Source organism: Lytechinus pictus, chromosome 3, assembly GCF_037042905.1.
Source record: "Lytechinus pictus isolate F3 Inbred chromosome 3, Lp3.0, whole genome shotgun sequence".
NCBI classification, from domain to species: Eukaryota; Metazoa; Echinodermata; class Echinoidea; order Temnopleuroida; family Toxopneustidae; genus Lytechinus; species Lytechinus pictus.
The window spans coordinates 71717726-71740332 of record NC_087247.1 but is presented as its reverse complement, the minus strand read 5'-3'; the positions used below and the strand labels follow the sequence as shown (position 1 = coordinate 71740332).

The following is a 22607-nucleotide window of genomic DNA, read 5'->3' as shown; positions in this document are numbered from 1 at the left end:
CCGAACTAAGAAGTATTCTCACATAACCCCTGTCCTGAAACAGTTACACTGGCTTCCGATCAAATCACGTATAAACTTTAAGCTACTGTTACTTACCTATCAATGTCTTAATTCCTTGGCCCCAGAATATCTCAGTGAGAAATTAATAAGATATGTCCCTTCACGTAATCTGAGATCTTCACAGAGATATCTGCTTAAGTGTCCAGTTGTTCAGACCAAGTTCTATGGGAAGAGGTCATTTTGTCATGCGGCCCCTAAACTTTGGAATACCATCCCTTCTTCCATTAAGGAGGCATCTACATGCTCTGCATTCAAAAGTCGTCTTAAAACTTATTTGTTTAAGCGGTTCTATGATTGAGACAGTCTACATAATAGCTTTGATCCTCTCTCTTCTTTGTCTATTTTTCTATTAAGCGCATAGAGACGCCCATGGGTAGTGATATGCGCTATATAAGCAACGTCGTATTATTATTATTATTAGTAATACCATAGTAATACCATAGTAATGTACCATAGTAATACCATGGTACGGTATAGTACTTGTTTTTATAAGGGTTTTAAGAAAAGTTTACAAACGGGATGCGAATTCTAAAGGCATAGAAAGGGCCGGCCGGGGGCGTGGGCGATGGATACTAAGCTCAAGTAGTGGGTCGCGAAATAACAAAGGACAAGACGTATTCAAAACGCCGGTTGTATGAGAGAATTAATTAATTTCATTGAAATTATCAAGGATATGCAGAATTAAGAAAGTTTCTTTTAATCATGATCACGATATTTTCATTAGCGTTTTTAACATTTTCAAAAGAAAGATTTTCAAATCCTCAAAAAGATTGATCGGCAGTGAACGCGAGTTTTTTAAATCTATTTAAAAGAGAACAACGAACACTCAAAGTTAAACGTAACACGTTCTTAACAAAAAGTGGGGTCTATGGGTGGGGGGATGTCAGACTTCTTGCATGATTTTAAGAAACATGTCTGTGAAAAAATCCTTCATGGAAGAAAAATAACGCGGAATATACACAAAGACGGCGTGTTCATACCACCGTAAAAACCAACACACTGAGGCCTCTGTGTGTTGGTTTTTACGGTGGTATAAACACAGTTCGCTTTACTCATTTTACCCCGGCATTTAACGTTTTAAAACTATTCTCATAAACGTGTTGAAAGTTCTTAAGATGCCAAGGAAATTGATAATAACCTAGAAAAAAGAAGAAAGAGAAGAAGAAAAACTCCCGGATTAGACTCATGGTAGTATAGGGCCGATACAGGCGTGACTGGTATAGAAAAGGTTCAGTCGGCATTCAACATGCACGCCACACACAATCGCACCTGAAAGACCGGTGATACACAATCTGACAATAGACAGAGAAACAATACCAGACGCGGCAAAAGCCACGCAAAATGCCTCACGGTCCAATAAAATAGCTTGTGTTTCTCTCTTAAAAAACGTATAATTAATTGTTGAAAAGATTACAAAAGCTTATTTTCTTTGAGAAGAGATCTCAAAGATTCAGGAAAACCCAATTTTATTGTAAATCATAGATGGTTGCTAAGCACTTTCAGCCAATGAAAGGATGAGTTTCCGCGTGAAACATGTGAAAAAGGCTATGAGAAATCTGAAAGCGGGCAAAACTTCAGAAGCGATTTTCTCGTAAAAATACTCTAGTAGTACATTTAAAGACTATTTTCTCTGCAAATACTATGCCCCTTAGCATGTGCTATATACCAAATTAAAGCTTGGGTATACTGGAGAATCATAATCATTAAAAAAAATCATGTTTGAAAAAAATTGAGTTCTGTCTGCTTTTGACGTGACGAGTCACATATATTTACAAGCGTCTCTCATTCAGTCACAGAAATTTATTTTCTTCTAAAGTTTTGATTTCTTTAAAGACTATCTTCAGTTTTTGGTGAATCCTGCAAAGTGATTGTTACTATTCCAATTTATCACAAGATTACATGAATGTATCTGCCCCTTAAAAGTAATGATGAAAATGATATAAAAAATGTGTTTTATTGGGAAAATTGAACAAATTTATGTAACATATGATTTTGATTAGGTGCCTGATCAAAACAAAATATTTACATAATTTTGTCTTCTTCATATAAAACTCCTTCACAAGGATGGACTGGGATGAAATTTTCAGGAAATAATCTTTGTCTGTAAAGTATGTGGTCAAACTCAAAGAGCTGTTTTTGAATAACAAGAGGAACGCCTCTGGCAGTCTGCCTGCATTACGCAATTCGATATAGCAGCAGTACTGCCTTTGAAAACAGCTAATGAATTATTCACAGAAGAAAAAAAATATGATAATAAAATATTATGTCCATTGACCCAAAATGACCTTTGACCAGTGACCTATAGGCCCATTTCCGGTACAAGCCCTGTCAAGTCAGTGCACATGTACTGAATTCCATGATCGTGTACACGGTAGCATCTGCATAAAACTTGTGTGGGAGTTGTACACAAGTGAACAATTATTTAATTCAACACAATTCTATTACCATGATCACAGCCTCACATTAATTCCAAGTTCTCAGACGCTGCACAAATTTAATCACTAAAATTCCACTTTCATACCCACATACGAAGTTCTGTATTTGCGCAAGAAGCCACAGCGCTCATTCACACTTTTTTATGAATGAAATCTGTCTTTGGCTGGCCTGGGGCGCTTGATAAAACAAGCTATGGGCTTTTTACCGCGCCTTCATAGTACTTAAATACTACTTACTTGATTTATATTTCCCCAAAATGAAACCTATTGTGTAATTATGATGACTAATCGCCATTAATTTGAAGTTTATTTTGATCCTAGTTCGAGTCTCACTCGTCTGTTCATGCTGAGATAATTCATGCACGATGAATTCATGAATGAAATTTATCGTCGATCGCGCAAGCGCATTGTGCTTTAATCAAACCAGATCGGATTTGATCTGAAAGGAAAATCATGACGCGATCAACGTAATATAAATCTTGCTTTCATTAACAATATTTCTTATCATGACCATAGAACATTATTTAATCGTAATATTTTAACAATAATTTGCAAATGATAATCATTAATATGAATTTAGAGCTTGATGTAAAACACTTGTATTTCGTTTCCATTTTTAATGACGGACATCACGAATTCCGTAACGAGTGATGGGTGCACTAGTCTAAAAAATATATCATGTCAGGATTGATCATCAAACATTGCCGTTGCAGAAACTCTTCTCACGATCGTAATATCACCATAGAATACAATTTTACATGACAAAGCAGAGAAAATTATGTTTGATATTTATTTCCATCAATTTGAAGCTTGTTTGTGCCCAACTCCGCATTAGAATTCATGAATGGAAAATTATGTCATCAATCGCGCATGCGCAATGTGCTTCTTTATCTCGGAGATGTACTATAGAGATGGTATTACCAACATTTTTAGTATGGCCATAGAATGTTATTAAATCATAATAATTTAATATTTTACATCCAATAATCGTTCATATATATTTAGAGCTCAATTTTAGACATTTGTATTTATTTCGATAGAGTCAGTGCTCTGCAATTGTCCTAGTGTGTCTAAAAATGGATCATCCCAAAAATCATTACCAGGATTAATTCTCAAATATTGTCATAACTCATATTCCACAAACTTTTCTCACAATCGTTATATCAGCATAAAATACCAATTCAAATGACCATCCTGGGAAATTACGTATGATATTTATTCCCCTCAATTTGGAGCTCATTTTGGATCCAACTACATGTACACCTCAGGCAAGTTGGTCTCTGCTAGCGATATAGCACTCGTTGGGCGGCAAGCATGCATGTCGTTTCGGGAGGTGAGTGTAGTAAGGGGCTGTTGTGTGTGTGCGAGTATGGACTGTGATGGTGACTGACTGTGAGTTTGACCGAGAATTGTTCAGATCGACTGTGCGTGATTCTGTCTTCCATATTATTTTATGTCAAATGCCGTATATGTTGTCATCTGCAAATATCATTGTTTTAGATATTTTGTGAAGAATCCTGTTTGGATACCTTCTTTTTTTTGGTTAGTTTTGTGATCATGGAAAATACAGACAATCCTTATTGCTCTGCATCCAGCCACTTGTGCAACGCTTACCCCAGCCTCAGCGCTTTTCTGCGCGGTCATGACAGAGCATAAAAATTGACTTGATTTTCCCGCCTTCAAATTTCGATGCATCGATGTTTGATCGAATTAAAGCTGTTTACAAAATAAAATAAAACTTAGGCCAAATGCAAGTTATCATATCACGTAACATAACTGGCTCTCAGTGCTTACAACGTGTACACGACCAAAAAACAAGCTGTGTACATGTGCATCAAATATAAACTTTCAAAACGGGCCTAGTGACCTAAGACATGCGCAAAACAATCATTCATACTTGATTACCCTTATGTCGATGTTTCATGAGCTAGATCCATAAACACAGCCAGAGTTCATTGACGTTTAAATGACCTTTGATTTTGGCCATGTTCCTAAAACGTGCAGAGGGTATTCAGGGATACATTGCTGCACTTATGTCCAAGTTTCATGAACTAGATCCATAAACTTTTAAAGTTATGATGACAGTTCCACAAATACCCCCAACATTACCAAAGTTTGTTGACCCTAAATGACCTTATACCTTGTTCATGTGAACTGAAACTCGCACATGATATTCAGGGATACATGGTTGCTCTTATGTCCAAGTTTCATGAACTAGATCAATAAAATTTTAAATTTATGATGACAAAACCTTAAATAACCCCAACATGGCCAAAGTTTGTTGACCCTAGGTGACCTTTGACCTTAATCATGTGACCTGAAACTCAGGCAGGATCTTCAGTGATACACCATTACCCTTATGTCTAAGTTTTATGAACTAGGTCCAAATAATTTTGAAGTTATGACAACATTTCAAAAACTTAACCTTGGTTAAGATTTTGATATTGATTCCCCAAACATGGTCCAAGTTAATTGACCCTAAATGACCTCTGACCTTGGTCAGGTGACCTGAAACGCAGACAGGATATTCAGTAATACTTGATTAATCTTATGTCCAAGTTTCATGAACTAGGTCCATATACTTTCTAAGTTATGCTGTCATTTCAAAAACTTAACCTTTGGTTAAGATTTGATGTCGTCAAAAGTGAAAAAGCGGCGCCTATAGTCTCACTCTGCTATGCAGGCTAGACAAAAATTGTGCGGCAGCGTAGCAACAAAATATGTCTGGGGGGGTCAAACAAGGAAACAAGGATACAAGGAAATTTTGAGTTGTTTTTAAATGAAAGTTTTACTACAAATTCATACCGATGACCCGTTTTATAAAAAAAATAATGCAAATATTTAAATTTGATATGCTATTTGCGATGCAGGCATCTTGGATATTCACGATGTAATTACTGTCAAGTGCGTTGCATTGCCACTAACACAGTCACAACTGTGCATTATTGGTACAATAAAAATCACTCTGAAATTTCCCCAGATTACACAGACACAGTTTGCTTTACATCATGATATCAGGCTAGAGTTAAGCTCAGAACTAGGAGCATATTATCAGAGTCCTAGCTATAGGCCTATCTTGGAAAGAAAATATATTCTATGGTATCTCATTTCTTTACATGCTATAGGGGTGAAGTGATTCCCCTTAAAGCTCTTTTCTTTATTGAAAAAATTGCATGATGGTTACTTTCAGTTATAAAGCATACACAAATGACTTGCATGCATGTTCGCTCTTGGCTACATCCTTAAATTTTTACCTCAACTTCATACTTCTCTTGGATGGCACTGTAAACATCAACAAGGTTGTCTATCTCTGCAACTGCTTCATCTGGTTGTGTATGAATACCACCTATTATAAACTCCTTCACATCTAGAGAAAAACAGAGAGAAAAACATAATGCATGAATGAATAACAAAAGTTATTGTAATATCATACATTGTAAAGTGCTGTATACAAGTTCTTATACTCAAAGATGCTGCACTAGACCACCTACTATAAACTCTTTCAAATCTATGTATATTTACAACAAAGAGAAAGACCAATGATTTAATGAATGAAATGAAAATCAATATAACTTGTGAAAATTATACAGCATAAAACATAGTAGACTATAAGGTCTGTTCACCCATAGATCTTGTGCTAAGTATAAATGGACAATATTATACCATAATAGTTAAGTGGTTTTGTATGAATACCACCTATTATAAACCCCATCAAATATATGTAAATTTCCAACATGGCAACACACAATACAACAAAATACTATAATACATAATAAATGACATTAAAATGAAAATATGAATATTATATGGCCAGACAATAGCACAGACTGAGGCAATATCAATTTTGCTATTTCATTTAAGACAGCTGAAATTAGGACACTTATGATCTCATTTTGGTTGGGTAAATACAATCTTCCTGGACAATTTAATTCAATGAAATCTACATATTTCATGTCTATGAACCTACAATTGAAAATGAAAAGATTTCAACATAAAAGACATTAAACAAAAAGGTGTCACTTGCCTATTTGACAATAGGTAACAGATATTTCAGATTTATAATAAAATGTAATATTTTAGTATAAAGAATCTGTTTCATGTTTGAAGCCACATAAAAAGGGGTTAAGAATAAGACATGAATAACAAATATGAACAAGTGGAATGCCTCTGGCTGTCTCACCTGCATCACGCGATTCAATATAGCAGCAGTGCTGACTTTAAAAACTACTATAAAATAATTATTCACAAAAAACACCATTCATATAAATATACAATACTACGTTCATTGACATTTTTATTTATTTATTTATTTATTTATTTCTGATATTTTGACAGGGTAGCCCATTCACCAAAAAGTAGTGGTCTTCCATGGGGCCCTGAATAACAATAAACATATTTACAAAATGCATAACGTATGTACACAATGTTACGGCATTAAGATTCACATTAGGATTTGAAAGTAAAACGAAACATTAACAAACTTAGCAGCAAACAAAACGCAGACGGGCACTCGTTTGACGTATAATCAAATATCAATAAATCAAATTAACTAAGAACGTCATCTTGAAAATACTGATAATATACACCAAATCATCAAGGTCATGCTAACACAAAATATGCACAACAGTGCATGTTCCGCAAGGTAATTAAAAATTACAAGTTCTTCTCAACATTCTCTTAAATGAAATGACAGAAGGAGCTGTTCTAATTGAATTATCAAGCTTATTCCATTCAAATATTGAATATACAATTGGACTACACTTATAACAATCAGTGCGAAACTAAGGCACGCGTAAATATCCACTGTCTCTGTCTGGTATGTTCATGTACATCATTTGGATTGGTTAAGTTTACCTGAAGGTAAGAAGGTGCTAAATTATGAACACATTTATATATCATCAAAACGCGTAAGTTTACATACATTTTCAATTTGTTTTGACCATTTCAGTTCTTCATCTATCAAAACTCCTAAGCATTTGGTGAATTGAACTCTATTTGTCAAATCACCGTTTAACGAAATCGTGAAAGAATCTATTTTCCTGAGATTAGCAGGAGAACCTATTATCAAGACACAAGTTTTTTCAGTGTTGAGGACGAGCTGATTATCTTTAATCCATGCCATGACCTTGTTTAATGCAACAGTTAATTTTTCTACCAAAACTGTCGCATCATTCGCACTGACGGTAAGTGTCGTGTCGTCAGCGTACATATCTATGATACCTTCATGAATACATTCAGGTAAACTATTAACATATATTGAAAATAAAAGGGGACCTAGAATTGACCCTTGTGGCATGCCAAAATTTTACGATTGAAGGGTGCGATTTGGCTCCTTTGAATTGTGTCACTTGTTGTCGATCAAATAAATATGATTTGAACCAAGTGATAGTCCTATTACTACAACCAATGCAAGCTAATTTCTTTAAAAGCAGCTAATGGTCCACGGTATCAAAGGCCTTCCAAAGATCTATGAACGCAACTCCAGAAATTAAATTGTTATCAATGTTTAATGACCACTGATTTACAAGTTTTGCAAGTACCCCCAACATGGCCAAAGTCCATTGACCTTTGACCTTAGTCATGTGACCAGAAACTCGCACAAGATGTTCAGTGATACTTGGTTACTCTTATGTCCACGTTTTATGAACTAGACCAATACACTTACAGACATATGATGGTAATTCAACAAATATGCCCAACCTGACCAAACTTCATTGACCTTTGACCTTGGTCATGTGACCTGAAACTCAAACGGGCTGTTCAAAGATACTTGATTTCTCTTATGGCCAAGTTTCATGAATCAGATCCATAAAATTTCAAAGTTAGATGGTAATTCAACAAATACCCCCAATTTGGCCAAAGTTCATTGACCCTAAATGACCTTTGACCTTAATCATGTGACCTGAAACTTGCACAGGATGTTCAGTGATACTTGATTACTATTATGTCAAAGTTTCATGAATCAGATCCATAAACATTCAAAGTTATGATGGTAATTCAACAGATACCCCATTATGGCCAAAGTTCATTGACCTTTGTCATATGACCTGAAATTCGCACAGGATGTTCAGTGCTACTTGATTACTCTTATGTCCAAGTTTTATGAACTAGACCAATAAACTTTCAAAGCTATGATGGTAATTCAACAAATACCCCAATTTTACCAAACTTCATTGACCCTAAATGACCTTTGACCTCGGTCATGTGACTTGAAACTCAAGCAGGATGTTAAGTAATACTTGATTAACCTTATGTCCAAGTTTCATAAACTAGGTCTATATCAACGAACGTAGAGGGCAGCAACACTTTGCAGTATTGCTTTTAGGAAGGTCCACTTCGCTCAGATATTGTGACCATTTTCTCCCAGAGCACTTTTTTGGAAGATTGTAGAGTTGATTTTTTTTCGTTTGTTCAATTTTACTATTTTTTATTGATAATGAAACCTCCAAGAAAATATGTTAAATAATATAATTTTTATATAATGGCATTTTTAAAGAATTGTAAGGCAAAAGGTAAGCATGATTCTTGTAGTTTACATAGCAATAAAAATACATAAACTGATGACATTTGTGTTACCGTTCTTCTGCTTAATTTCGCTGCCCCTACCAAATCTACACAAGCTAATGCCAGAGCCAAGACCGTGATGTTCTGGTCTGGCCGCGCCGAAACTTCCCCGGTCACCTGTACCTCGGTGCGCGTACTGCGCTACGCGAATGATATGCTGGCCGACGCTGGTCGACGCGACTCGACTTTAGCTAGATATGGACTTGAAGGATATAGACTTGGTCTGTCATTGATGTGGCACTATGGAGGATGAGGAACGATAAATATTCAAGGTTAGAATTTTAATTTTCACTTACTGTGTAGATTGTAGTCTGAAAATCTAAAATAATCATGCTATATCTAGAAATCCAACCCCTCATTTTGCAATCCATCAGGCAGGATCGAATACGCGGCCACTAAACTAGCAAAGCCAAGTCCTAGTCTAACGTTAGACCTAATATTAGACAGAAATTATCTGGTTCAGTATCGAGCTATGTATATTCCGACGGGTCTTGACTTGAGAACTATCAATGGGCGAAGGTCTATGTCACATTTACTATTTTCATACCATAATTTTACAAAAATTTGTGTCAGCATTTGCATGCAGCCAACCGTATCCTACCTCAGCACCGACCGGCCCGGGGCGCCGGCGCGGTCAAGCCAGCGATGGCGCTTGTATACTCAGGCGGTGCTGGATTGTGTAGGGTATTATATGGTGCAGCGAAATTTAGATGAAGATGTATCAACCTCGCGTATACTTGATATCATAATGATATGCAAAGTCTTAAAACCGTTGTCACCACCATGTAATATTTTATAAAAAATACAGTAAAAAGTATTTCATATTTTTAAGCATGATATGTGATGTAAAAACTTTTCAAGCAAAAATAATGATAAAGAGGAAATGAAAATAAATCAACTCTACAATTTACTAAAAAAGTGCTCTGAGAGGATTTCGGTGGTCACAAAATGAGCTTGACTAAATCCGGATGAAATTAGCAGACTGGTTTATTTATGACAGAATTTAATCCTGTTTTACTGAAGATGTACAAAAAATTGTGACAATAATTTAGTGATATATTATTTTTTAAATGTAGTATATTATTAATGAATGTTTTGTATATTTTTTGTTTTTATTATTTTAATCTACTTTTGTCATAATCTATCAGTTTACCTCTATTTTGCTGTCACTCCGTGAGTGTATTGTATCGGATCATGGTTTCGTTGGCATGACTACCAAATTGTTCGCGCACTTCATTTGTATGCGCGTATCGAGTGGACCTTCCTAATAGCAACACGCTTGTGTGTTGCTGCCCTCTACGTTCGTTGGTCTATATATTTTCTAAGTTATGCTGTCATTTCAAAAAACTTAACCTTAGGTTAAGATTTGGTGTTGACGCTGCCGTCGGAAAAGCAGCGCCTATAGTCTCACTCTGAGACAAAAACAAGAGTGTCGCTAAGGCAAGTACGCCCGCCTGCAACGCGGAAAATTGATTTTATTGGTCAAGCAAGAAAAGTTGGCGACTACACCTTTGACCTTCTGACCTCAAAATCAATAGAATTCCTGGAATCTATGCTATTATCATACACACAAAATTGTATGAGCATACATGTAGGTTAAGTTAAACTAATGTTATTGCGTTTACAAGGACTTCAGAAGGGTAAGATGAAAATAAGTCAATGTGACCTTGACCTTTGGACCTCAAAATCAATAGGCTCCCTGGGATCCAAGCTAGTATCATACACACCAAATTATATGAGCATAGTTTAAGTTAAACTAAAGTTACCGCATTTACAAGGACTTCAGAAGGGTAAGATGAAAACATGTCAGTGTGACCTTAACCTTTGACCTTTTGACCTCAAAATCTATAGGCTTCCTGGGTTCCATGCTAGTATCATACACACCAAATTATATGAGCCTAGATTAAGTTAAACTGAAGTTATTTTGTTTACAAAGACTTCAGAAGAGTAAGAGGAAAACAGGTCAGTGTAACCTTGACCTTTGGCCTTTTGACCAAAAAATCAATAGGCTTCCTGGGATCCATGTTAGTATCATACACACCGAATAATATGAGCCTAGGTTAAAATAAACTGAAGTTATCACGTTTACAAGGACTTCAGAAGGGTAAGATGAAAATATGCCAGTGTGACCTTGACCTTTCAACCTCAAAATCAATAGGCTTCCTGGGATTCATGCTAGTATCATACACACCAAATTATATGAGACTAAGTTAACTTAAACTGAAGTTATGGTTACAAGGGCTGCAGAAGGGTAAGATGAAAATATGCCACTGTGACCTTGACCTTTTGACCTCAAAATCGATAGGCTCCCTGGGATCCATGCTAGTATCATACACACTGAATTATATGAGCCTAGGTTAAGTTAAACTGAAGTTATCGCATTTACAAGGACTTCAGAAGGGCAAGATGAAAACATGTCAGTGTGACCTTAACCTTTGACCTCAAAATCAATAGGCTTCCTGGGATCCATGCTAGTATCATACACACTAAATTATATGAGCCATGGTTAAGTCAAACTGAAGTTATCGCGTTTACAAGGAAAAGTTAACGGACGGACGGATGGACGGACACCGAGCGTGATACCATAACACGTCCCGTCTAGGACGGGCGTATAAGAAATGGTTAAAATAATAAAGAACAAGCTGGAGTGAGTTAAACCCACTTTAAATTCCGAAATATATAATTTTTTGAATTTTATGGTATATTGTAATTAAAATGACCAGTAGGCCTATGCTATGAAACTTACAAGTTGTTGGTGATTTGAAGTAAGCAATATAGGGTTCCCTCTGAAATACATCTCCTTGTGTTTCTTCAAACACATAACTTGTAACAAGCTCCAGCTTACTTGGTCTGTTTAATACAAAGACATCATTAAATTATGCAAAATATTGTGTGATCAAATTAATGGATTATAATCTCTAATTGATCAATGATACAATGAATAGATGGATATGTGTATACATATAGATATTAAGTATCTAACCATAGTAATGGAATAATAAGAACATTTCACAATTTTCACAGAACAAGAAAGTCTTAAATATCAAATATGCATTTTACCCTGACAAACATCGTACAATTCCTATTTGTATAATATTAATTCAATCCAATCCAAGGATTTGGGTATGTTAATGATTGTCAACATGATTTTTTTTTACCATGAATATGAAGTAAGATCCACTTTGTCTTTATTTTGCTTTCATGTACACAGAGCTTGCAAATGCCTCTTAACATTGTAATTCAGTAAACATTTTTAGGTTTCTTTGTTGTTCCTTTCACTGGCTTCAATTTTTAATTGGCTTATCTTAATCTATCTATTCAATTCATAATATCAAAATATAGCTTTTATTTATGTCAATATAATAATACCTGTAAAAGTATGCATACTGCTCTTTACTGCTTGATCTTCCAAGTCGCTCACTGATCACATACAGGAATGGATCTTCATTGTTTCTAGAAACAAAAAAACACAGAAAACTGAACATTATAAAGTGAACATTATGTCACATACGACTTCATACATAATCATATCATCAATAAATATCATGTATTATTAAATTTGTGTATTGTTTCCATTTAAAGTTCACAATTTTTATAGACCCCATTGTACCTCATGAAAAGTTGCTACATATTGAAATGTATTATCATCATTATTATAAATAACTGGAAAATAATTTGAATATCACAAGGTCCTTGACAAATACTTTGACAGAACATGTTAACAAGTGGAGCACCTCTGGCAGTCTCACCTGCATCCCGCGATTCAATATAGCAGCAGTGCTGACTTTTAAAACTACTATGAAATAATTATTCACAAAAAACACCATTCATATAATGAGACAATACTACGTTCATTGACAATAAATGACATTTGACCTTGATCATGCGACCTACATGTAAGACTTGTCAGTGATACTTGATTACCCCTATATCCACATTTTATAAACTATATCTATAAACTTTGAAAGTTATGACAGCTTTCTAATAATTACCTCCAAAATGGCCAAAGTTCAATGACCTTAAAAGACCTTTGACTTTGGTCATGTGACCTGAAACTCGCATGAGATATTCAGTTATACTTGATTACTCTTATGTCCAAGTTTTATGAACTAGACCAATACACTTACAGAGTTATGATGGTAATTCAACAAATATCCCCAACATGGCTAAAGTTTATCGACCTTAGTCATCTGACTAGAAACTCGCACAGGATGTTCAGTGATAATTGATTACTCCTATGTCCAAGTTTCATGAATCAGATCCATAAACTTTTAAAGTTATGATGGTAATTCAACAGATACCCCTAACATGGCCAAAGTTCATTGACCTTGTCATGTGACCTGAAACTCGCACAGGATGTTCAGTGATACTTGATTACTCTTAAGTCCAAGATTTATGTACTAGACCAGGACTAGGCACAGGACGTTCAGTGAAACTTGATTACTCTTATGTCCAAGTTTCATGAATCAGATCTATAAACTTTCAGTTATGATGGTAATTCAACAAATACCCCAATTTGGCCAAAGTTCATTGACCCTAGTTTCATGAACTAGGTCCATATATTTTTTAGTTTATACTGTCATTTTAAAACCTTAACCTTAGGTTAAGATTTTGATGTTGATTCCCCAACATGGTCTAAGTTCATTGACCCTAAATGACCTTTGACCTTGGTTATGTGACCTGAAACTCAGGCAAGATGTTCAGTAATACTTGATTAACCATATGGCCTGAGTTTCATGAACTAAGTCCATATATTTTATGCTGTCATTTCAAAAACTTAACCTTTGGTTAAGATTTGATGTTGACGCCGCCATCGGAAAAGCAGCGCCTATAGTCTCACTCTGCTATGAAGGTGAGAAAAAAGACATGATAAAGTATTTAATACAAACCTGTTGACCAAATCTTGAAGCTCTTTTACTGCTGGTTCATTTGTCCTTGAATCACGTATCTCCTGGATCAAGATCAGGTCATAACGATTCAAAATCTACCAAGGAGAGAAAGAGATATATATGTAAATGAAGGATTGAAGTACGAATTGTGAAATAATAATATACAAATATATCAGGCTTTGAGAAAGTATAGTGGGAATTATATCCTACATAAATTATATCATGAATGATGTTTACATAGGATCATGTGACCAAACATATTCTCACTATTTTGCGATGTTGAAAATGAAACACTCACTGAAGAAAAATTACTATTACGTGACACAGATCGCGCAATCTGTCGGGCACTGGCACAAATGTGCGTTCTGCTGAGCACGTAGCTTCAGGAAAAGTATTTAGTCAGCACAGCGCGTTATCTATATTTTGGTTCAGATAAAAAAAAGAAGATCTACATGTACAAGAACTAGATTATGAAGATCTGTTGTTCCAACTTATTAAATGTAGGATATAAAAAATATACCATGCCTTTATTTTGAAAGTATAGAGGGAATTATTCATCATCGGTTGTACTGTCAAAATTACTATTTTTCCCTTCATGACAAATAGTAATACCAGTGGAACCTCGGACAAATAATTCCCATTTTACTTACTCAAAGCCTGGTATATTTGTACATTACTTATCTGAGGTTGGGCTGGCAATCACTTTTTTTTCCAGAGGGGTGAAGCCCCGAGGGAAAAAAAATTACATTGCCAGTCCAACCAAGGATTAATATTCCCACTATGCTTTCGAAAGAAACGCCTGATATATTTGTTTTATATCCCTCTTTATTTTGCACACCTAGTCCTTGCTGATTTGCAACCAAACTAGACCTAGTCCTAACTAGTCTTAGGCCTGTCGAGCTGTTAGCCAGTCCCTGGGTAGGCTGCGCGCGGCTTCTACCCGACTGCAGTTAATGAGAGGTCCCGTGAGAGGTACGTTGTGCTGCCCCGCTGCAGTTGCACTCAGTCTCAAGATAATATTATAAGCGCGCAGGCTAACTTACATGTACGTTTAAGACTCTCGAATCAGACCTTAACTCACCTTATTAGTATGCTAATCCACTGTCAATTTAGGTGCCCTGTATGAGTGGAATTATATTGCCTGCATGATTATCTAGACTCGACTTTTCAGATTGTCAGTAAATAATTTGAGCGAGATCTGGATTGATGATCTGGTCAAGTCAGGGAGCATGCACAGTTCAACGTTGAGAGAAAATATTGAGCATGAGCATGCACAATTCTCCCAATGAAAGTATATCGAAAAATATACAGAGCTGGAAGAAAAAAAGGAGCTATTCGCAGCAATGTTTTCCCTGTTGAAATTATACTTTGTCACATGATCACGAATTGACCAATCGTTTATCTAGAATACTCATGAATATTCATAAGAGGAAAATAATTAAAGTATATTCAACATTCCATTTCATTATTCCAATTGTACATAATTTATATTCTTAAAGGGGCACTCTGGGCTAAAAGTAATTGTATCTAGATAATTAGAGTATAATTCATTCAGCAAAATACTGAATAAATATAAAAATAATTGTACATTTATATTGCGCAATTTCTGTATGTATATACTCAAATGCGCATTACAATAATATTATTAGTAGTACCCTGGCTGTAGCCGTGCTGCCAACAGGCACTCTGGCATTTGCGGAATTTCTTCCTGCCAGGTACCCATTCTCCTCAACTGGGTTGAATGCAGCACAATGTGAGTAAATTTCTTGCTGAAGGAAAACACGCCATGGTCGGGAATCGAACCCACGTCCCTCAGATTGAAAGACGAGAGTTTTAACCTCTAGACCACGACCAACCAAATATGATCAAAATCTGATGAGAGAACCAAGTTATTGAATTTTGATATTTAGCAATGTTTTGTGAAAACAGTTATATGCGCACTGTCATGAATATGCAATAGGTGGGCTGATGATGTAATTTCCCCACTTTCCTTTTTCTTATTTTACTTTATGAAAAACAGGTTTTGAGGATGTAGCCAATAGTGAGTGTGTATACAAGTTATGTGTTCAAGCTTTAATTCGACAAAACCTCCCACCAGTGCATTTTTTGTGCGGCACTATGCATTTTGGGTGAATCATCCTACCCATAGCGCATAAAAACTGAAATATGCACTCTTTCAAAGAAAAGGCTATTGGTGCTGGCGTATATTTACACGAGCAAACTACAAAGTAGATACACCTGTGATGTCATAATAGAAAGCAGGTATTGGTGGGAATTCTTCTATGTTAATACATGTAGATTTGGAAGGATTCAAACAAACATCCCACTATAAATATAAACTGCAGATCCGTTATACAGTGCGTCCCAGAAAAAATGAAACCGAGATGAAGTGACGATTTATCATAACTTAATCACAAATACAATAGACAATTGACCTACCAATATAAAGCTTAGAATCTCCTCTTTCATCTGATATTACTTAGATTATTCCCCATTCACGCAAGAGTGAGCAAAAACAATTTGAAGAAAGGATACCAAAAAACTCATTTGGAGGGGGGTATCTGAATTTCAAAAAGAAAATCACATGCCTAAAAAGTTCAATATCTGCTCTTTTATTTGATACCTTAATCACAAAAAATGGTCAAGAAGTAAAAAAGTTATGATCCCTCGAAACAATGCTTGTATTTCCATAATTTCATTAAACAAACGTGTTTTCACCGGTTTCCCACAGAAGCTATCGCATGGTTAACAAAAGACTTAATGCATGACTGATCGTCAACAAAACGGAGTGTCAAGTGACTTTGAACGCTAGCCTGTAGAACCTCTTAATTTTATGAAATTATTGAAATTCAAGCCTTATTTCAAATAACCAGAACTTTGTTATTTCTTGACCATTTTCTGTAATTGAGGTATCAAATTAAAGAGCAGATATTGAACATTTTGAAAATGTGGTTTTCTTTTTGAAACCCAGATACAGCCCGCCAAATGACTTTTTGGTATCCCCTCTTGAAATTGTTTTTGCTCACTCATGCATGAATGAGAAATAATCTAAGTAATTTCAGATGAAAGAGGAGATTCTAAGCTTTACAATGGTAGGTAATTTGTCTATTGTATTTGTGATTAAGTTATGATAAATCATCGATAAATCTCGGTTTCGTTTTTTGTGGGACGCACTGTATAAACTATGGACCTAATATAGAGATGGACACTCATCAAGTAATTCACTACATGTGACTGTCATTGCACTCTGAATGACATTCTCTTCATAGTCGTCTACTTTGATCCTATTGTGTTCCGCCATCAGTTTGGCAATGAGTTGAAAGAAGCAGTTCATGATCACACATTAACCACTTGACTGCTGACTGCCATTATGTGTATACAACCCCTCTGTGCTGAGCCAATTTAATACACACTCAAATTTCACTACACAGCAAGTGGCTTTGAGCTTCTATAAATCACAGGGGAAGTCCCGAGATCTGTTGTCCAAATCCGCAGTTTTGATAGTCCTGTGCTATTTCCACCATAGGGGTATTACAGCGCGATGCTGACACTTAAATCGGACAGTGTTGTAAGCACGTAATATTACATGGCCCACAGCCAAGTGGTTAATATTGCACAAACTGTATGCGCAGAAGATATATAACTTAAATCATGGAAAGTCAATGTGCAGTTGTAGTTTACCTTTTGTTTCCTTAGCTCGATGGTTTTATTTGAGATAATGAATGCATAGTTTAATTGTTTATAATCCCTTTGTTTCAAAGTTTCCACCTAATATTTCAAAGATACAAAGCACATAGTATGTAGAGATCGTGTATCTTTCTTTCAATGTTATTGAGGTCATTACGTGTGTGGAAGTTTGCGTATCCAAAAATAACATATTTTCTTTCATAAAATTGTCTGCTTCTGAAATTTGCTGCTCCAAATCTGAAGCATGTTGATTGAAAGCAGGGTTCCCAGCTTTCAAAATAAAAAAATTCCCTGATTTTTCCCTGATGAAGTTTAAAAATTCCCTGATAATAATTTAAACTCATTTCAAGTTTCGCATGTTTTCTACGTTGTTACAGTGAATTACATGTATTTTCTGTATAAAAACAATAATGTAAAAATAATTAGTACCACCATAACCAGTCGTTCAATTGATGTTGTTTTGATATGCAACAAAATATAACTGACTGACTACCATGCTTTAAACTTTTGGGATGAACAAAATTCCCTGAGTTTTTCCTCATTTGTTCCCTCATTTGAGGCATTTTCCCCTGATTTGAGGTATTTTTTATCAAATTCCCTGATTTTTCCCTGACTGAAAAAAATAAAATGATTTTCCCTGATGGGCTGGGAACCCTGGAAGGGCATATTCTGATACAGGACATCGGCCAACACAAACCAAGAAGAGGGAATCTGTCCCTTTGTAAATGATCAGATATGCCTTTGGTAGTTGCTATTGTAAAAACACCTGTATATCAATAGAAAAATCCTGGGGGGGGGCACTTCCATTGACGAGTGGATACCATGGGGTCTCGAAAAGCACCCTAAACACGTATTTTCCATATTCTGAAAATGCACCTCTTAACAAGTATTGGCGTGTGAAACCCTACACTTAACAAGTATTGGCAACCAAACGATACTCTTGCCAAGTATTCCCTGAATTGACTCCCTAAACAAGTACAGCGATATTTTTATTGTTATGTCACGGACATTGGTCGTTGGTTTTACCTTAACCTACTTCATTGGGTTTAGTACAGCCCCACCTCCTGTTGACTATCGGGGCAAAAAGTACATCCTTTATAAAACATTTTAGTCTTAATTTTTTTACAACCCTCGCAAATTTGACCCTAAACACGTAGCTTTCCTAGCGTAAATAGATACCCCTTTTTCATCATTTTAGTGTTTTTGACACCCTTATTACGTTACGTACTTAATGTGCCCTATCTTGAAAAAGAGATCCTTTTTATGTGTTTTTTTGGTCCCGCATGGGATCCACTTGCCAATGTACATGTAAGTGGCCCCCCCCCCCCGAGAGAAAAATCAACAACAACAACTACATTCAAAGTAAAGCAAACCAAACCACTGTCACAGATATCAGGGATCATTTAAGTTGGCTTATACAATGGTATCAAAGGAACTTACCTTGGCTAAAATATCCATGACATTGTCTTTACCAGATTTAGTTACTCCAAAGATTTGAATATTGAAGGCTGCAATGCTCAATGAAGGATCACTATACTTAAACTGGGATGGTAATATAGAAACCTCAATAGGATAGTGATCACAAACGATCTCAACCTGTATAAAAAAACATATATCACAGATACTTTAAAGTGACAAAATGATTTTATGAAGTTATACAGAGGCTCCTTAAGAAGCTTTCAGTTTCATTCTGTCTGACTAATGTTTTTCAGTTTTTTTTTCATTCTATAAGTAGTGACACTTAACACTTGTGATATCTGCTAGCACTTAGTGTGGAGTAGTATAATTTCTACATTTCAACACAAGGACCAACAACATTCACTTCAAAATGAAAAAAAAAACACATGAGAACCAGTTACTTTTTAAGAGATATTCTGTCGATCAAATGTAATCTATATTGTTACAAGAGGGGTTAACTGAATGCAGATGAAATTTCTGCCTCCACCATTGCCAGATCTAAAATACAACACACAGCTAACTTCTACAATTTTGAAGGAATGACCTCTGTGACCTTTAACCTTTGCAATCTTAACCCCCAAATCTAATCAGATCTTATCTTTACTAGCATATGAATACAAGAGCTATTAAAGTTTGAAATGGATCCCCAACATAATTCTCTAGCAATTATGAGATTGAGATATTCCAATGTGTGTAATGCTCCTCTAAGACATTTGACCCCAGAACCAATCAGATGAATCCTATATGCATACTTGAAACAAGTTAGGAGTTGATCAATCAAATGCCTCTTTAGTTATCGCAAGAAGAAAAAAACAAAGGTGGACTGACGACCTGAAAACACAATATCTGTGGCAAATATCCATGAAGGGTAGAGGAATAAAAATAGATTTAAAAATAAATAGCACTTCACAGTAAATGATTTACATGACTTCTTGGAAAACTATACAGAAATATATTATAGATTCATTTTTTACATGGGATCCATCTTGTCTTACAGCTTACAATTTTAAAATCCTATCCACTCCAATACAAGAATATGTAGAGCTCTAATATCTTACACTCTAATAAACTCATGAAAATGAAAAAAGTCAAGCTTTAGTCATAGATTTCCAATCATCGAAATACAATGAATGGATATCGGGTTGCTGAGTGACAAGTTCTTACATTAGTTAAAATAAGACTTCAAATATTCGCAAAAGGGATGTTTGATGTACCTGTTCTTGTGTCAGATTATATTCAACATCGAATCTGAAGATTGAAGCAGAACATGGGAGAACAGAAGATTCCATACCAGCACCAGCTATCACAAACCTGAAAAGAGACAATACTTCTCTCGCATGAATATGAAAGACAAGGAAGCATGCTGATCATTATTGCATAATAGCAGCAATGGTTAAATTGCATTACTGGTATATTGACCATGCATTTTACCCTTCATAATGCTTATTAAAGGTAAATTCCAGTTTTGGTAACGATCTCAAAATGACATTTTACAGAATCTAATATAATGACCACCCAAGTGTCTGTTTGTATGAATAAAAAATATGTGCCAAAGGATTCTGGAAGAAATTGTGTAATTGCTGAGAAATAAGCAAAATAAGCGCGGATTCGGTCACTTCCGTCTGGTCTTTATTCCAGCAATAATAATACACTGTTCCACGTGTGCCTATCTGTGTTGGCGATCTTCAGTGTGATCGTATTTCAGCTTAGATTTTATGATTTCACAAAGTTCAGTTTATGTAACTGTACCAGATCTAGATCCACGATGATAAAGTCATACTTAACCTTGGTTTTACAGACTTTCTCACGAAATTAGTGTTTTACTGCAACTACTGTAATTTAGCTTTAATATTTATTTCAAACATTGATGATTATAATAATAATAATAGTCAGTTCTTAGAGTCCCATAACACATATAGTCTCTATGCATTTAGAAGATTTGGTTTGGTTTAATACTGTGCTTTGGTTACTCATATTGCTTATACTACTTTTATACTAAAAATGATGATCTACTTCAATGCTTCCCTACACAGATGTATCTTCAATAATGTTTTGAAAACAGTTACAGATTGGGCCATTCTAATTCTAAGGGGAAGTTGGTTTCAGAGCTGTGTAGCTAAATGCACTATCTCCAGAGTTGCTTTGGTTTTAGGGTAGGGTATTTTCAACAGGAATCTATCCTTATATCACTTCACAGATTTTGTGAGGTTGATGGCAATGGAAAGCAATTCTGAAAGATAACTAGGGGCTTGGCCATGTAATGCTTTAAACACCAGTAAAAGTATCTTGAATGTTATTCAATAATTAAAAGGTAACTGTAAGTAGAATTGTAAGAGCAATTACATTCATTTATTTAGTTATTTTCTCTTTAAGGATATTCATAGCATAGAATGATTAAGAATATTCCAGAATGTCTCAGTAAAGCTTTGTTAGACATGAGTAATCTTTGAGTACTCTATTACCCTTTTTACACATGCTAAAATTTCCTTAACCCCGTACTATAGGTGGGGCTAAATTGCCATTTAGCCCCACCTATAGTACGGGGTTAAGCTTAGCCCACTTTCTTTTTACACAGCATTTTTGCAAAGTGGGCTAACCCCACCTTTAGTACGGGATTATTTGGCCCTGCAAAAAAGCAGGGTTATCCCAGCAATTGCGGTGCTAAGAGCGATAGTACGGGGTTAAGATCGCTAGTGTAAAACGAAAGTGGGCTAAGCTTAACCCCGTACTATAGGTGGGGCTAAATGGCAATTTAGCCCCACCTATAGTACGGGGTTGAGGAAATTTTAGCGTGTGTATAAAAAAGGGTACGAGTGAATGAGCTACCACTAGTCCGGGGTTAGCGAGTTTCGTGTGTGAAAAGCAAGCATTCCTTATCCGGGGTTAGCAATAACAATTTGGAATGTGTGAAAAGGAAAAAAAATAGTACGGGGCTAAGGATAGTACGGGGTTAGCGATAGTCCGGGGCTAAGAAAATCCTGTGTAAAAAGGGCATTTGTTATTTCTGAATAGAGATTGCTACACAATAAGATTCCCAGTGGTAGTGGAAATGAACAATAGGATTAGCTATGTTGTTTACAATTGTTAATTTCACTGAGGTCATTCAAGAGTCTTCTAGAATTTGATTGCTCTAGAAATTGGTAGAATGTTCTTTTTGTAAACAATACTAGAAGCTTCCAGAATAGTAAATATTAGAAGCTACCAGAATAGTGAATAATTTATATATAGGCTGGCAGTTTCTTCAAGGAGATCACATCACATCATATCAGATCAGAACTCAGAGTTTCACGCCAGACTTTATGTCAGAGCAGAGTTTATTTCCACCTGGAATATTTATCTTCTGTGGAATTATTTGCACGCCATCAATGAACTGTTTGCAGTTACTTTGAGAGAGGAATTCTCAGTTCTCATCGAAATCATCAAGCTGTTTTAATGAACGCTTTTCAACCCATGGATTGCTGAAATTGACTGTTAATCATCATCAACATTGTCTTCACGGACATTTCAACTCGTT

At 35.6% G+C, this 22607-nt stretch overlaps 1 protein-coding gene across 1 annotated transcript; it reads right to left on the bottom strand.

The window, feature by feature from the left end:
• Nucleotides 1-4036: 4036 nt before the first annotated feature.
• Nucleotides 4037-20401, bottom strand: LOC129255357 (deoxyribonuclease-1-like). Its single transcript, XM_054893718.2, has 6 exons — nt 20308-20401; nt 19076-19231; nt 13949-14043; nt 12429-12512; nt 11806-11909; nt 4037-5862 (listed from the first exon to the last, which is right to left on the bottom strand). The coding sequence occupies exons 1-6, from the start codon at nt 20380-20382 to the stop codon at nt 5738-5740; spliced, it is 639 nt and encodes a 212-aa protein (XP_054749693.1). The 5' UTR covers nt 20383-20401; the 3' UTR covers nt 4037-5737.
• Between the last annotated feature and the right edge of the window lie 2206 nt (nt 20402-22607).

Excerpts from the sequence above, each read along its gene's own strand:
- LOC129255357 (XM_054893718.2), bottom strand. The coding sequence starts at position 20,382 with ATGGAATCTTCTGTTCTCCCATGTTCTGCTTCAATCTTCAGATTCGAT. Across the intron at positions 12,513-13,948 it reads CTTCAAGATTTGGTCAACAG|AAACAATGAAGATCCATTCC; the intron begins GTTTGTATTAAA and ends TTTTGTTTCTAG. Across the intron at positions 11,910-12,428 it reads CAGTATGCATACTTTTACAG|ACCAAGTAAGCTGGAGCTTG; the intron begins GTATTATTATAT and ends TGTATTAAACAG.